The sequence below is a fragment of the Ceratotherium simum genome, chromosome 35 (assembly GCF_057802395.1).
Source record: "Ceratotherium simum simum isolate JZ-2026a chromosome 35, ASM5780239v1, whole genome shotgun sequence".
NCBI lineage: Eukaryota > Metazoa > Chordata > Mammalia > Perissodactyla > Rhinocerotidae > Ceratotherium > Ceratotherium simum.
Window position 1 is genome coordinate 2,138,854 of NC_141934.1, and position 17,235 is coordinate 2,156,088.

Consider the following 17,235-nt stretch of genomic DNA (forward strand, 5'->3'; position numbering starts at 1 on the left):
GCCGCTCAGAGGGTTCCCCTTCCCCGACCCCCTGCCTCAGATTCCTTAGCCTGAACAACGGGTTCCCCAGGGGTCTCTCGGCGCGTGGGTGTGGGCTGTCCTCTTGGGCCACCGCTTTAGCCACCCCCTCCAGCCCTCCTGCGCCGGTGCCTGCTCCCATCTTAGTGACGGCAGAACGAGGACGCTCCTGCTCCTGTTCTCCGGAGCCGCAATGGCATAGGTCACTCAGGGCCGGAGCCCCCGGGAGGGCAGAGCCGCGCGAAGAAGGGCAGCGCTGACGGCCCCGGAAGCGCCTCCTGTCTCCATGCCTCCCGCTCCCCACGCCGCTCCGCTCTCGGCCCCGCCGCCAGGAAGCTCCGCGGCGGCAGACGCCGCTCCGCGGCCGGGCCGCAGGCGTCGGAGGTGCGGGCGCTGCCGGACCCGCCGCCCCGGATCTCTGCCCTCGCGGGGCCCCTGTCCCGCGAAGGGAGCTCACCTGGCCCGGCCCCTCCGCGGACGCCGGGAGCCTTGCGCTCCGGAAAGCGTCGGGGAAGGGTCAAGCCCTTTCCGGGATCCGAGGGCGGGGAGGGAGCCTCCGGGGACCCCAGAATTCTACGTCCTCCCTCCCTTCTCTCCCTCCCGGTGAGATGTCCGCCTACCCCCGACTTCGGCCCCGGTGCTCCCCCTCCTCGGCTGCAGCTCAGTGTGGGGAGTGGGGGCCGACTGGAAGGGGTCTGGAGGACGAGGTGGTCGTCACGAGAAAGGACCGGCGAGGCGGTGGTCTAGGGTCCCGGTGACACGCTGCGGCGGGGTTCCGCGCCTGAGGACGCAGTGGAGCACCAGGTGCGTGCGCGCTGTCCCGCCGACGGCGCCCGGGCCGTGCGCCCCCTCCTGCCCCCACACCGCATAAACGCGGGGCAGGGAGGGTGCCCTGAGAGGGAATCTGGCCGCGGTGGTCGCGGGCCCGCGGTTTCAGTCCTCCCACCGGCTCTGTCCGCGCCCTAGCGGACCCCGGCTCGGCTCTCACATCACGCGGTAGAATCACATCACGCGGTAGAAGATGAAGCACGGCGTTTTGGCCCAGGGCTTCCGGGAGCCAGAGGCGCAGGAGTGAAAGGGTTCGCGGGCACAGTGGTTCTCAAACTTGGCTGTATATTAGAACCTCCTGGAGAATTTTTTTAAATTCCAGCGCCCAGATTCATGAAATCAGAACCTGGGGTGGGACCCTCCAGGTCTCCACTGTACAGCGCCATTGGAGGGCCAGCGGTGTTGATGAGGCAAGAGGGGTCTCACGATTCAGCAAGGGAACGCGGGCTACGATTAGAGCCAGGCGCGCTCAGGCCTTGAGCTGCTCCCTTGGCCTGGATTACCATTATTTCCCCTTCCCTAGGCAGCCAGGAAGCCTTCCTGAACCCGCCCTGGGCTCCATAGTCCTTCCCACTGTCGGAGCCCATCATCACGGAGCCTATCATCACCGTCTGCTCCCGGAGCTTTCCAGGGCAGGCCAGCGCTTCCCCTGTGCTCCAGCACTGGCTGCCAATGACCGAGGGAACCAGAGTGTTCACAGAAGACTGCAAGAGCAGAGTCAGGTCTTCAGAGGGGGGTAGGGGATCACTGACTTGGCTAGAGAAGAGCCTCCCAGAAAGGCCCGAGAGACCCCACGAACAGCCCAGCAGTGTCACAGGCTTTGCTGCTGGGTGCAGTTTCAAGACCCAGGCGATGGCCGGTGGGCGAGCACTGCCACTGACCTAGCAGCAGGAGGCAGATGGAAGGGCAACCCTCCACACTTGGCCCCATTCCCAAGGGTTTCCCTGCCACAGAGGAACCCAGCCCAGTACTGCTAACCAAAGTACACCTTTTCAAACTGAAAGTATTTCTCAAAGGCGTCTGCGGGGCATTGTTTATTCTAGAATGATTTGACAGTTTTCATATTTCCATTCAAGACAAACTTTTCTCTTCAAATTCTGCAGAATCCTGAGTAGAGCCAGGGAGTGCATTTTAGCAGCGTGGTTCTATATACAATATGGATTGGTATTACGTGCCGAAACTCATTTCCGGAGGTTTTGTAAGGCAATTTGGACCTCTCAGTACACACACAAACAGGCGTGGCAACACTGCTCTGGCTGAGGGGGTGTCAGGGACGTCAGTGGGCCCCCCAACACCTCAAGGTGTCCACCTAAAGGTCCCCAAAGTTCATCAGAAGGGCCATATATAGACAGGAACAGAAAAGGATTTAAGAAAGCCAGACGGGTATCACACCCTGACCTGGGACGAGGCTGCTCGTTTTCCATGACTTCCACTTGAAACCACTGAGCTCTAGCTAGCTCATGCTGAACAAATATTTAACGGAAGCCTTCAGATATGGGTGCCTAGAAGGGAAAACATCCAAGTTTTCCTTGGTGGTGCAAAGTATGGCAACTATTGCCTCATCCTCAGAAGGCCGAGACTGAGCACCTGTCCCCTACAGCAGCCACTGTGCTCACAAACCTGGCACCAGCTGCTTCTCTTTTGCAGGGAGACCCTGCATGCGGGGGAGGGCCAGTGCACAACCCCACTCTATTTTGTGGTCAGCAGCAGCAGGGCTGGGTCACAGGTTGCATCCTTGGCGACACACCAGGTGTTTCACCAGATGCTTAACTGCTGGGGAAGGGGGGGCGGTGCTGGTGGGGGCTGAGCACCTCCAGGCAGCACTGAGGAGACAACGAAACACCAAAGCCGCCGCCACCACCGGCTGATGTAAGTTTTATTGAGACAATGTACAAACAGGACATGGAAACAAGGTTCCTGATGCTGGGACCAGTAACGTAAAATGGAATACAAAAATAAAAAGGCGCACTAATCTGTTAAGAAAAGACACTTGATGTATTCTAAGAATATAAGTCATTTAATACTGTTAATTTTATAGCACAAAATAAAACAAGCTATGATCCCAAAAAATAATTTTAAAAGCTTACACAGAAAATATTATTGCCTGAAGTTTATGATCTTTAAGTTACAGGTCAAAAGAGTTTTGTGTTGTTGTTGTTGTCGTCGTTTTAAAACACACAGTGAAGACCGTCTAGAAGCAAGGCCACTGTTCCTCCTGCAGAGACAACGACCCTGTCCCAGAGAACTGTCCTTCTACTCCTTTAGAACATACAACTAGCTCAGTGTCCATGCTGACAGCAGTTACCAGGGACACAGGTCTCAGGTCCCAGAGGGTGGATGGAGTTTGAGGCAGAGCTCAGTGGTGTCCACAGAAAGCATTAGTCTTAGGTACTGTGTTAAAACAATCAAGAATTCACTCATTTTAAGAGGTTAATGAACATAACATTAAAGGATTAAATTATAAACACCTGGCACAAAAACACATCATCGCTTTTCAAAAATAAAACGTTCCTATTCCTCTGAGCAAACATTCCAAGAGCAGTGGCCATCTGTCCGGGCCCGCCTTGTCTGTAAACAGCCGTATAAGAAGGTGAGCACGGTGCCAGGGATGCTGAGCTCCAACGAGGGAGCAGCTGTTCTGCCCCCCTTTCAGTTTTCCAACCAGGAGCACAGACGGTGCCTCATCTGGGTGACCAAAGTCGTCAAATGGCAGCCAGTCGATGCGTCCTCCTCCTCGTTAAGAGTGTCATCAGGTGGTAATACACCTCGCAGAAATGACAAGGATGCCTCCCGTGCTGGAGGTCCTTCCCAGGATAAATAAGTTTCGAATCAAACTCTCAATGCCCTTCAGTACGTACTTTATTCACTTCTTTTTTTTTTTTTTTTTTTTTTAAAGATTTTATTTATTCAGTTTTTCCCCCCAAAGCCCCAGTAGATAGTTGTATGTCATAGGTTCACATCCTTCTAGTTGCTGTACGTGGGACTCGGCCTCACGTTGGACGGAGAAGTGGTGCCTCGGGGCGCGCCCAGGATCCGAACCCGGGCCGCCAGCATCAGAGCGCACGCACTTAACCGCTAAGCCACGGAGCCGGCCCTATTCACTTCTTGAATTAATTTAACATCCCGATATTTTCTTAAATGACACACAGTAGAACAGAGCACGCAGCAATAATGAACAATCCTAAAAGTGAAACCCGCCCAGAAGGGAAGGCAGCTCCTCTGGAAGATTCGCATCACTTTCTGAAGCAGTCTTCCCAGACCACAGGGGAACCCAGGCACAAAGCTGAGGCGGGGGTGTTGTTTTTTGTATATTTAGTGTGAAAAACAGAATTTCCCCGCCTGATTAAAAAACTTAGAACTAAGGTTCTAAGTCAAAAAGGTACTACTTTTGGCACATATCTTGAGAGTTCAGAACTCAGGCTCACCTCTTTCAGGCTCGGAATATCCTGGGCAGCCCTGGAGGCATGTACACGGGCTGAAGTGATAAGCAGACTTATGAAGCCAAACCTAGGTGCGTGGGGTATTCTGATTCTGAAGTCTTGCTACTGGTCAGTAGACACAGCTGAAAGGAAACTGCTTTCCAAAATGGCCATATACTTCCTGTGCTCTAAGCCAACTACTGTCATCAAAAGGTGACAAGCCCCTCAGCTAAATTTGGTTTAAAAAGACCTTAGGGTTTGTGCCATCTTTGAACAAGGCACACATTCCACCTTCTGCTAGACACCCCCCTCATGTATTGAGTCACTGGCCGCCGGGCAAGTGCTTCCAGGCAGCGTGTGGGGACCCTGCCACACACGTGCCACTTGTGGGCACCAGGCTGGGCCTAAACTCAGAACAAGAGGCAACTGCAATAGACAGGCACCTCTAGAGCAGGAGGTGGCCACAGTTCTCACTGATTAGGAAGAGCTGATCACTAAGCCTTTTTCAGGAAAACCACAGACGAGTAACCACAGTGCTTTTTCCAACTGACCACTCATTTTGTCACAGAACACTCTCAAGATTCTTCAATATGGTAGTTACCTACCTGATGGAATACTGATTTAAAGAGAAATTGAAAAACTGTTGTTTTGTTGGTTCTGTCACCGGAATATATTGCTCTAACCCTCAAAACCTAAGCCCCTCGGGAGACAGGGCCATGGTTATAGCAGATGCTCAGTAAATGATAGAGTTACTCATTAGTTTGCTGCTACATTTCTAGGTCTGCTATATTCATTCTGAGCTGAGGCGTGTCTTCACCAGTGTCCAGGGGGAGAGTAGACTGCACCTCATGAAGGTTCCAGAATTCTAGTCTGCTATGTGCAGCAGATGAGGGATCAGTCACAATTTGCACTAGCCAGTTTGTATGAATAGGCCTCTTTTAGCTAACAGGGAAACTTTAAAATTAAATTGGTAAATGGTTAATGGTAAATTGGTTAATGGTTCTCCCTAGTCAACAAAACATCAGACATCAAATGCATTAACCAATTTCCAGAGCTTGCATTTTCTTTGCTTGGGAGCATCACGGACACATAGACTGTGGAACCAGTATTAGCAGCACCATTTTTCTCTGGCAGCCTGGTGAGGCTGGGGCAGGGAGGACTGGGCTTCAGTGAGTGGAATTTAAAGATTCATTCATGAATTCAATGATTCTATGAACAAGCTTACTTTTTATACCTATACCTTAAAGGGGTGCATTCACTGAAACGCTGGACAGAAAACCAGCCAAGTGCTCCCCCGGTGCTCCTGTCACTGGCAAACAAGGCAAGCAACGGTTTCCCACATCACCCCCCACTTGGATGCTTTTGGGGACAATGTAATCCAAGAGGCTGTGCACACAGCTTGGCACACACCTGCTGTTTGTGTTGTTTGCTCTATGGCAAAACAAGGTACTACTGGCAACCAAGACGATAAAGGCCTCTGCTTCAGGGTTGCTTTTTTTTATATTCCTTTAGTTACAGAAGCTTCAGTTTAGAAGCTCAGAGGCACGTGTCATTCCTTGTATTATCACAAAAATCCAACCTACTTAAAAAGTTTGTTCAGAACACACAAGTCTTATTAGTTAAGTCTTCCAAAACCAAACCAAATCAAAAGAAAAAAAGAAAAGCCAGATTTGGGGAGTTAGGACAGAATTCCCTCTTCTTTAAGGTTTATTTCCTCTGTTCTTCAAAGGAAAAACAAAATGGCGACGGAGCCACTGCTTTGTGGAATAGCAACGTGCAATGTCTCACCACAGCCTCAAGCTTTCTCTGAAGAACATGACAAAATCAGTCACAAGTACAAACAGGGCAGTGATGAGAAGACAGACCCCTTCCTTGTCAACTTCTCTCCACTTGTGTGCTTCCACCAGTATTTCCAGTTTATGATCCAAAAGAACTCTAAAATTGGCTACTCTTTGACAATACGACTATGATACAAATGCCGAGGCAGCCACTGTGTGCATTCCAAATGTGTATGAGAGACCGTCAGTCTGCAGAAAGCTGGACGTCAGCAACGCAGTGTAACTTGCCTATGAGAGAGGATGCTTTCCCACTTCAAAGGAGACTATGACAGGCAGAACAACGAAGCAGCAGGAAACAGGGCAACAGCAATCACTCATTTTCATCCGGGTTTTGAGGGTCAATGATTTTGACGTGCGTAAAGGGGAAAAGCCCTTTGCGCCCATTCACTTCCCCTTCCCACTGGCCATTTATATTCATCCTTGTGACTTTCACAATGTCACCAACCTGTAAGGATGGAGAAAGAAGACAAAGTCAGCATTTTCTCTGTGAACTAGAGAAAAAGAAAGTTTGCATTAAATCACACACACACTAGTGTCCTATCCAAATGAACCTATACATTTTTTTTAGGACTCCTTTTTTTCAGTGCTTAGACCTAAAATCAGGCAGAGCCAAAGACACATGGTGCTAAGCCCAGTGTGCTTCTCCTCAGCTGGTGAGAATGTGCATTAAGTAAAGCAGCTTCTGAGCACAAAAGCAGTCTTTTTTCTCCCCATATTGGCTACCAACTCCAACAGCATAGAAATGAACACTTGACTTTCTGAGAACAGTTCAAGTCAAGTTACACAAAAAAAGTGTATTAAAAAACCTGTCTCTTAACACCTCATGATTTCACTCCTATGTGGAAGATAAACTAACACATGGAGAGAGAGAACTGTTTGGTGGTTACCAGGGGCAAGGGGGTTGGGGGTGGGCACCAAGGGGTGAAGGGAGGCATGTATATGGTGACTCACAAACAATAAGGTACAACTAAAAGTTCACAATGTTATAAACTATTAAGACATCAATTAAAACAAAAAACCTGTCTCCACCCTAATTTACATGGGATGGAACTGCTGTCACCAAGACCTCACTCATCATGCCACCTCCCCTGAGCAGCAATAATGTCTCCCTGAGTTGCCCATTCCCGGCCCCATCTGTGGGGCAGTCGGGGGGAGGAAGCCCAGCTCTAAGCATCTTTTTGGGCCTACCTTAAACTGCAAGGTAGTAGGAAATCTATCTACTGTCAGAGGACAGGCACCAGTTAGGGGCTGCTCTGCTCATCAAAGGGAAGGCAGAAATTTTATTTTGGAAGTTGCTTTAAAATTGTTCGGGAGACCAACAGAGCTCTAGGGAGGTGCCTTAAGGGTACACCAATGTCTAATTGGGACTTCGATTTTTAAACTTGCATTTTGTAAAATAAGTTATAATAGCACATTCAAATATGCCACGGCCACATTAACCTGTGCTGCCCTGCTAGCTGCTTTTCATGCAGACCTTCCTTGAAATGAAGCTTCTTTTGCCATGTGTCTGACTCCCCAAAAAGGCAAAGTAAAGGCTAAACGACACCTATCACCAATCGCAAGAAAGTATATTAAAAAATAAGCTAGATGTTGTGGCTGACACAAGACCGCATCTGTCATTCACGTTATTTCCAATTTTTTCTGCGCATAAGTTAACTGTCCCCTCAATTGCCTTTTTAAGTATTTCTTATAAATCTCAACTTACAAAATACATTTATACCTATAAAAAACTTTTAATCTGATATATATTGGGGTTCCATGCATTTGGAAAAATGGAGTCTTCTGCTAAAGCTACTAGTCTAGCAAGCAGATTGCTGGCCTAGAGTGACCAAGGATCCTATAGCTGACAAGACAGCTTTAGAAGTCCACTCGTGCATAGCTCTGGGCCACGCAGCCCGCTGCCATCAGTGTGAAGGCAGACCTCTTCCTGCCCCTGTCACTGCTGCTCCAACTCGCCGGAGCTCATAGGCTTTGAGCGGATCCACATATATCTTTCCTGGTGACTAGGTGGGTCACTGCACTCTGAGGAAATGGAGGAATGTTTTCCGAGGTGCATCCAGAGGAGGGAGGCTGTCTTTGAGACAGATTCATTTGAATTATTTCATAAGATGTCTAGGGCTCAAGCAGAAACATCAAAATCCAAAATGTTTAAATGTAAGGCGTCTTAAGACGAGGTTTGAGGAAAACCTCGAACAGAGAACCAAACTCCAGACTCCAACACAGCCCAATGGCCCAAACCCAAGATGAGCAATTTGTAAGAAAGCAGCAAGCAATAACTCCCTTTATGGCGGGGTTTGGAGACACGTTGCTTAAGTGACTCTTAGTGCCACCAGGAAGCAGAAACTTAACGTTTTGCCAATGTCTATCAAATTTGTAAACTTGGTAATTTCATCTTGATGTGACCACATATCAACAAGAAAAGGGCTCATGCTGCAAAGAGCTGAGGGAAAGGCCTAAACAGGATGGAGAAGGAAACAAGCCCCTGTAGAGCATGCTGCATGGGCCTGGGTTTCCTAATCAATGGACCTGACCATGCAGCCCTGTTTTCACAGAGGTTTCTTACCTGCAGGGCTCTTTCAGACCCATTATCACACTTGATCCTCAACATATACCAACCTCCTATAAGGTAAGCTGGAATAACAGATACACAAAGGCTGGAGCCCTCCCCAAGGTCACAAGCTGGTCCACCACGGAGCAGGCATACAAAGCCAGGCAGCACCCAGTCCTGGCCGCCCAGGTCCTTACTACTTCAGAGTGCAGAGGCAGCACAGCCCACCCACGTGAAGGACCATTCAACCTCCCTCTCTTCTCGCCAAGCCATCCTCTGCCCTTAATGTCCTATCTTCTTCACTCCCCCCTGTGAATGTAGACTGGCTGCTTTGAGTTTTCTAACTTTCCCATCCTCCATTTTTTATTTTATCATTTTACTAGCTCACTGCGATGTATGGGCCCAGCCATATCGAACTACTTGTAATTCCCCAGACCAACTGAGAAATAAGAACGCAGTCATTACATTTACATGGAAAACAGCACTATTACCAAATGAAACCTCTCACCTTGTGGAAACTAGCTTATTTCTGAGTACTTGCCAAAATGACAATGGAAAAAAGAACTTTATCCCCTGAGGCTCCCTCATTAGAATACAGTATAAATTCAGTTAAAAAAAATTGCCCTAAACTCTCTGAATTCTGACTCAAACTTTTCTATTTCGCAAAACCACTAATTAAACTTAACTGTAGGAGGGCTTGTAAAAAGTTAATCGGGTAATTAAAAATTAGGTTATATACAATGAAAAGTTCTAGACAAAAATAAAATGTACTTTAATATTCAGATTTTTATAGCCAAGTACTAGACATGTATGAGAAAAACAAGGTAAAAAGCCAACTGCATGCATTTATAAATTAAATTATTACGGTTAATTATTTTGAAACTTATGTCACAGGCTCTACTCAAACACCTAAATTGGCTGAGCAACTAAAATTTGAAGGTTAACAACTGAGAATTCTATTTTTGAGACTTGTATTAAAAATTAAGCTGTAAAAATACTTCAGTGGAAAAAAACGACAATTGAAAAGATATGTTTTCTCTAGTTTTGCCTTAAAAGGAAGTAAAAATTTGGGGGAGAGAGTAAACTGACTTAATATAAGAACTAAGTTTTAAAATATTTGAGACATACTAAAGACTTCTGAAATACAGAGTGTTTTAAGATTAATACTTGGAGTCCAAGTATTGCTCCCTCTCTCCAAGTAACAATGTTTTTATTTATAGACGGCGGAAAGAGAAATGTCTTTCTTATTCATAACTGGGATAATCACATAAGTGTTTTTGATAATTATGAAAAAATTTATATCCTTTGAAGTGGACCAAGGATTTAGTTTTATAATTTGCACTTTCTTTTTCTACCATACAGAAGTCATAAAACAGGAAAACTCTGTGATCACATTTGTTTCCAGTAAAGACATTTTTTGGATCTGCATATAAAGAAAGCTCTATTGCAAATGAGAACCCTGAATTATAGTAGAGACTTTGCAGAAATCACATAGCTAGAAGCTGAAGTCGATGGAAATATGGAACCATGATTTGTGTCCAATCTGATCATCTTATTCCACTAGAAATGATATATTTAAGCACAAACATAAGACATAATAATGAAACTTATTTAACACACAAACTAAAATCAGGCCTAGGTGAGCAGAGAGAATCCTTCTGTAGGCAGGAGATACTGGAATGCTTCAAATCTAGGCCCCTGCATCTGGACTACACTCCCCCTGGTCTCCTCGAACTCTGCACTGTGTCCCCTCTAGACCCTTGGCCTCTTTGAGGCTTTCGGTGTAAGAACCTGCTGTCTCATGTTCGGAGTACAAGGAAGCCATCAAGACGAGGAGCTTCACTGTCCAGCCTTTCTCTTCAATATATGATCGTAATCCTCATTTCCTTTTCACCTAAGAAAACAAAACTGCCTCTGTCTTTAGTTTTAAAATAATGACATAGGAAAGAAATGAAAACTCATGGACAGAAAACTATTGACATCATTCGAAATTTACTTCTATTTATTGTTAATAATTACACTTACAGAAAATACAATATAATTAATGCACTAAAATAAACGTACAAAAAGGGAAGGACAAGTAAGAGGGTTTGTGGGTGTACAACTGTAGAGAGGATTCAGTGAGGAAAGGGGAGGGGGATCGGGTGAGCAAACACCCAGGGGAACTTGGTGCTGTACAGAAGGGATGACAGCCTCTGGCCAGGGCAGTCTGTAGGCAGGCTGGTACTCAGAGCCAGATCCAACCCTGACAAGATGTTAAAAGAAAAAAGACTAAGGCAAGAATGAGCTAAGACTAAAAAGAAACGAACTATGCAGTTTCGGGCTGATGGGTGCTGTTGGCAGACGTTGGGATTAAAGGCTTCTCCCAAAACTGAAGTTTTTGTTTGCCCCACTCATTTGATGTCCTACAAAAAACACTTTAGGAATTTTGTCTTTTTAGCTATGCCTTCTCTATCTTCAACTTGACTCCTGATGCCCAGAGAGCATACATTTTGCCTAAGGCTTGTAATTTTAGTCGGCCTTAGTCGATGTTTGATAAATATGAAAGAAAACAGTCTCACCTTCCTGAAAACCTGGCCCCAGGCAGCCCTCTCCCACACCTTGGCTGAGCTCATCCCTCCAGCCTGGGGGCTAGGAATGTGCTCCCACCTCCTGCTAATGCCCCCACTCCTCAGGTTCTCCCCAGCCTCTCACTACCTGGCTCTACCAGCCCAGCCATCCTGCCCTGAGCCACCTTCCATCATCTGTACCACCCCAGCCCAATCAGCCCAACTCCCAATCACCCTACCCTCCTCTCCTACAGCCAGACCCTACCCACCACACTGAACGCGGGATGGCCCGAGTCCAGTTCTTTACCTCTGATGCTCTACGGCACTTGAAGTGGGAGACTGTCCCCCTCCCCAATACTCTTTTTTGTGGGATTCTGTAAAATAACCCTGCTAGGTGGGTACTTCCCATTTGGCATTTGTGGAAAGCAAGACTCTCCGAGGTCAGGAGGTCAGGTGCCTTGTCCTCCAGGATTCTGGCAACTCATCCAAGCAGGCTCCATTCTCTGCTCCTCCTCAGCCACCTCCCCAAACCCAACACACACACCACCAACATCTAGCCCTTTCTTTCGGAGAAAACTTGCTTTGTTCATTTTCTACCCCAAGTCACAGGCCTCTTATAAATTACTTTCAGAATTTACAAGAAGCCTGCAGAATAAAGGAAAAGAGAAAACTATAGGCTGATGTCCCCATATGCTGAAGATTGATGGCCAAGCAGAGGAGCAAGGTTCTGAAGGACAGAAGTGACGGGCACAAGGGCCTAAGGACAGTAGAAGACAGACTTTTTCCCCCAAACTTTTTTTTTTAGTGCAGTCATAATAGTTTATAACACTGTGAAATTTCAATTGTACATTATTGTCAGTCACCATATATATAGTACCCCTTTACCCCTTATGCCCACCTCCAATCCCCTCCCCCTCTGGTAACCACTTATCTGTTCTCTGTGGAAAACAGACCTTTTATTTTTTTTTATTTTTATTTTTTGTGAGGAAGATTGGCCCTGAGCTAACATCTGCCAATTCTCCTCTTTTTTGCTGAGGAAGACTGGCCCTGGGCTAACATCCATGCTCATCTTCCTCTACTTTATATGGGACGCCACCACAGCATGGCTTGACAAGTGGTGCCTCGGTGCGACCCGGCATCTGAACCGGCGAACGCCGGGCCGCCGCAGCGGAGCGTGCGCACTTAACCGCTTGCGCCACCAGGCCGGCCCCAACAGACCTTTTAAAAACATAAATAGAATTGGGTCACTGCTCTGCCTTTTAAACCCCCAACACCTTTTCCCTGCATAACAGCAACATCCAAACTCCCATCGTCAAGGCTCTGCCTGATCTGGCTCCCAACTATTCCCATCTCTGACCTCTTTTCATGCCTCTGCCCCTCTCCTCTCCCACCACACTGGCTTCCTTGCAATTTCTCAAACTTGCCAAGCTCTTTCCCAGATATGGACTATATGACAGATCCAAGGACCCAATATGCTGGAAATGCAGTTATACAACTGCACATCTTAAGATGTTAAAAATCACGTTCCAGGCTATTAATTGCCAAGCTGGTCCTAAGAAATCTTGGACCTCTGCTCTTCTTTCACAGTTAAAGAAACATAAGCAATCCTGATCAAAGTCAAATAAACCCTAAGGACAACCCAAGCCCCCTTATAAAGCTGCACATGCAGACAATGAGAGCAGGAAGGACCTCCAGGTGATAGCCACTGTAGATGGGGTATTTATTCTGCTCAGAGCACTGTCCTAGGTTCTATATTGTGTACTTAGGATACATAAAAACACAACTCAAAGATTAGACTCACCTAAAACTAAGATCTAAGATCTACAACAAGAGGACGTAAGCAATCTCTTGTCTGCTTAAAACAGGTATACAGTGGCACAGTGCCATGGTTCATGCTACGAACTTTGGAGCAAGGGAGGACTGGACTAACATCCTGGTTCTGCCACTTTTAGTGGCTACATGACTGTGGCAAACTGGCAGTTTCCTTCTGACTTTGAAAGGTTCTTGCGATAATTAAAGGAAGTACTACATGAGAACTGTTAACCAGAACACCCAGCTAAGCAAACAGTAGCTTTTATCAGAGTAGAGATTCCTGAATAGAACCCAGCCTCCAGCCCCACGCTCATGCCCTGGCTGGTCACTGCCCTCTGGGAGCACTCTGGGAAGAATTGGAATCAGAACAGAGAAGTACTATATTAAAGTGGGTTTTCAACCTTGTGAGTAACAAGGGCCCTCTCCGGGGCCAGCCCAGTGGCGCAGCGGTTAAGTGCACGCGCTCTGCTTCAGCGGCCTGGGGTTCACAGGTTCGGATCCCGGGCGCGCACCGACGTACCGCTTGTCGAGCCACGATGTGGCGGTGTCCCATATAAACTAGAGAAAGATGGGCACGGATGTTAGCCCAGGGCCAATCTTCCTCAGCAAAAAGAGGAGGATTGGCATCGGATGTTAGCTCAGGGCTGGTCTTCCTCACAAAAAACAAACAAACAAAACAAAACAAGCGTCCTCTCAAAACTGATGGGATGGGAAGGATGCCATATTAGAATGAGAGGAAATGAAGGGCAGGCCTGAAAACTGAGAGTCTAATAAATTACTATGATGGATACCAAGCAGCTGAAGAAGACAACGGGAAGACAGAGAAGAAGGGGAGCCAAGTACTGAAAACTGCCAAGAACATTCAAACCTCATGCCTTCCAATTAACTTGTGATTCTGACGGTCTTTACAGGGTACTTTCCACAGGATTCTACCTAATCAATTTAGTAAGATTTACTGCATATCTATTGCATGGAAAATGAGCAGCTCAGTTTCTGTCCTCAAGGAATCTCTGCCTTCACTGTGGGATAGGTAATAAATGATCCACTGTCCAGAAGTGGTAGATGCTCAATGAATGCTTGTTAGATAATAAAAACAGTGGGAAAAAAAAAGCAGCAAGTGACAGAAAAACAGTATTGAGTCAATGCTGCAGAGCACAGTAGCAAGGAGCTATTGCTTCGACTGAGGGAACCTTGACCAGCAGAGATAGGTCAAGGTGCAGCCTAGGAAGACAGAATGGCTGGGAGACTTCTGATGGCCACTTGACCATTAATGCCTCCTTCTGGCCTTGCAGGAGCTCTCACAAGTCAAAAGATAGCACATCATTCGTCATGCTGTTTTCTACCTTAGTCCAAGGCCCTTTCTCTGGGGCCTAGAACACCAACACAGAAGGGATGCCCTGGCTATGTTATGCTGCCTGCTACCCATGGTTACAGGCCTGGCTGTGGATCAGCTTCTTCCATGGCCCTAGCGAACAGCGCTTGGGCTCACATCCTAAAACTGTTGGTAGCTTCGCAGCCATCTTGCTGCTCCTCTCATCACTCCCAGTTCTGGTATAGTGCCCATCACAGTAGAAGGACTGAGCGCAAAGAAGCACTCACTTTGGAGAGCAGATCAATCTTGAAGTGGCTGGGTATCAACTCTGTTCAAGGAGCACTCTAAGCCTAGAAGATGTGGCTGACCCTATCAATAGATCAAGAGGAGACACATATCTTATGCACCACCTTTAGCAACCCTCACCCTATGACAATCCTTATCATTATTAGAACTGCCAGTCTTTGTGCCTGGCTGCACTTAGCAATTGGGGAGTGCACACATTAACACATAACTCTAACTAACACAGTAACTCATTAACACACTGGCAGGACACTAGTCAACCCCATTCTTTGTGTCTAGGACCATGCAAAGAGAAGGCACGAGTTAAATGGCAAGAGGGCACTTCCTGATGCAGGCAATAGTTTCCCACAGCTCTACTCATCCAGAGTGTGAACAGAAGGGCTCTGGAAATAACTCTACTGCCTGACTTCTGGCGCTTGATTCAAAGAGCAGTCAAAGCCCTGGAGGGTCCATGCACTGGTTGTCACAGCAGCCTTTTGCTTCCCCCATCAGTCTCCATTCCCCATACTGATATTTTGAGACTGCACACTCTCAGGTTACATAAAAATAAGATTAGGAGCACAAGGTGTTACATGGGAACGAGAAGTTTTAGCTTGGGTGACATAAATGGGTCTCAGATATCAAAGAACATCCTGACATGCAGAACTGTATGTAAATGCATTAATGTATGTTGTTTTTCTGGAAAAAGACTCCACAGCTTTCACCAGATTCTCAAAGGGGTCCGTAACCCAAAAAAGATAAAACAAAACAGAAACCCACGTGCTACAATCACCAGGCACTCTTCATCCTACTATTTGTGGCTTTCATTCATTTATTTTTGAACAAATGCTGATTACCTACGTGCCAGGCCCTGGAAGGATACAACAGAGAACAACACAGACAAACAGCCCCATCTTCGTGGAGATGCCTGGGTCCTTCACCTGTTTTAACACCTGTCCTTGTGTTCTCTGTGCAACTGTACCTGAATCAAAGCTACTGGGGCTGGAGAGGCTTCAGAGGGCCAGGACCCTCCTCATCCGTGTGTCTCGAGTAGCAGTCAAGTAGTCTCATGTACTCTCACCTACAATCAGATGCTATTTACCGATTTTTAATATTAAAGACTTGGTCTCTTCTTTAAAATTCCCATTATCCTTCAAGGCAGTAACTTGGCTCAAGAGGGCTGCTTACGGGTTAACTTTTTTTTTTTTTTGTATGAGGAAGATCAGTCCTGAGCTAACATCTATTGCCAATCCTCCTCCTTCCCCCATCCCCCCGAAAGCCCCAGTAGATAGTTGTATGTCATAGTTTCACATCCTTCTAGTTGCTGTATGTGGGACGCGGCCTCAGCATGGCCAGAGAAGCGGTGCATCGGTGCAAGCCCGGGATCCGAACCCAGGCCACCAGTAGCGGAGCGCGCGCACTTAACTGCTAAGCCACAGGGCCAGCCCCCGGGTTAACCCTTCTTGTGAAAACATAGGGATTTTATTATAGGATGGGCCAGAGGTTAGCAGTATCACAGGCCAGTATGCTGTGATGCAAGAGAATATGGGCCATGGAAAGGAAGAAGTAAAACTATCTCCATTTGCAGATGACATGATCCTATATATAGAAAAATCCAAGATTCCACAAGAAAACTATTAGAGTTAATAAAATTCAGCAAAGTCGCAGGGTACAAGGTCAACATACAAATATCAATTGTGTTTCTATACACCAGTAATGAACAATTAAGAGTGCAGTGCCCTTTACAATAGTATCTAAATGAATAAAATTCCAACTGGGAATAAATTTAACCAAGGTGAAAAACCTGTACACCAAAAATTACAAAACATTGCTAAAAGAAATTAAAGAAGACTTAAATAAATGGAAAGACATGCTGTGTTCATGGATAAGAAGACTTAATATTATCATGATGTCAATACTACCCAAAGTGATCTACAAATTCAATGCAATCCCTATCAAAATTCTAATAGCCATGTTTTTTTGCAGAAATGGAAAAGCTGATCCTCAAATTCATACGGAATTGCAAGGCACCCTGAATAGCCAAAACAATCTTTTTTATGTTTTGTGAGGAAAATTGTCCCTGAGCTAATATCTGTGCCAATTTTCCTCTATTTTGTATGTGGGATGCTGCCACAGCATGGCTTGAGGAGCAGTGCGTACATCCGGGATCCAAACCTGTGAACCCCAGGCCACCAAAAGCAGAGTGCATGAACTTAACCACTATGCCACTGGACTGGCCCCCAAAACAATCTTGAAAAAGAAGAACAAAGTTGGAAGATTCATACTTCCTGACTTCAAAATGACTACACAAAGCCACAGTAATCAAAACAGTGTGGTAATGGCATACAGGCAGACATACAGACCAATGGAATAGAACTGAGAGTTCAGAAATAAACCCATAATCTCTGGCCAACTGATTTTTGACAAGGGTGCCAAGTCCATCTAATGGGGAAAGAATAATCTCTTCAATAAACGGTGCTGGTACAACTGGATTTCCCACCTGCAAAAGAAAGGATTTGGACCCCTACATCAAACGATATACAAAAATTAACTCAAAATGGATAAACGACCTAAATATAAGAGCTAAAACTATAAAACTCTCAGAAGAAAACATAGGGGTAAATCTTCA

General features: G+C 46.5%; 1 protein-coding gene across 1 annotated transcript in view; it reads right to left on the reverse strand.

Moving 5' to 3' along the window:
* Positions 1-2,694: 2,694 nt before the first annotated feature.
* CRKL (CRK like proto-oncogene, adaptor protein) overlaps positions 2,695-17,235 on the reverse strand; it is a 36,285-nt gene continuing 21,744 nt past the window's right edge. Inside the window, exon 3 of the mRNA XM_004442369.3 lies at positions 2,695-6,548. Within this exon, the coding sequence (XP_004442426.1) occupies positions 6,414-6,548 (135 nt within the window). The 3' untranslated portion in view covers positions 2,695-6,413. The remainder of the gene's footprint in view (positions 6,549-17,235) is intronic.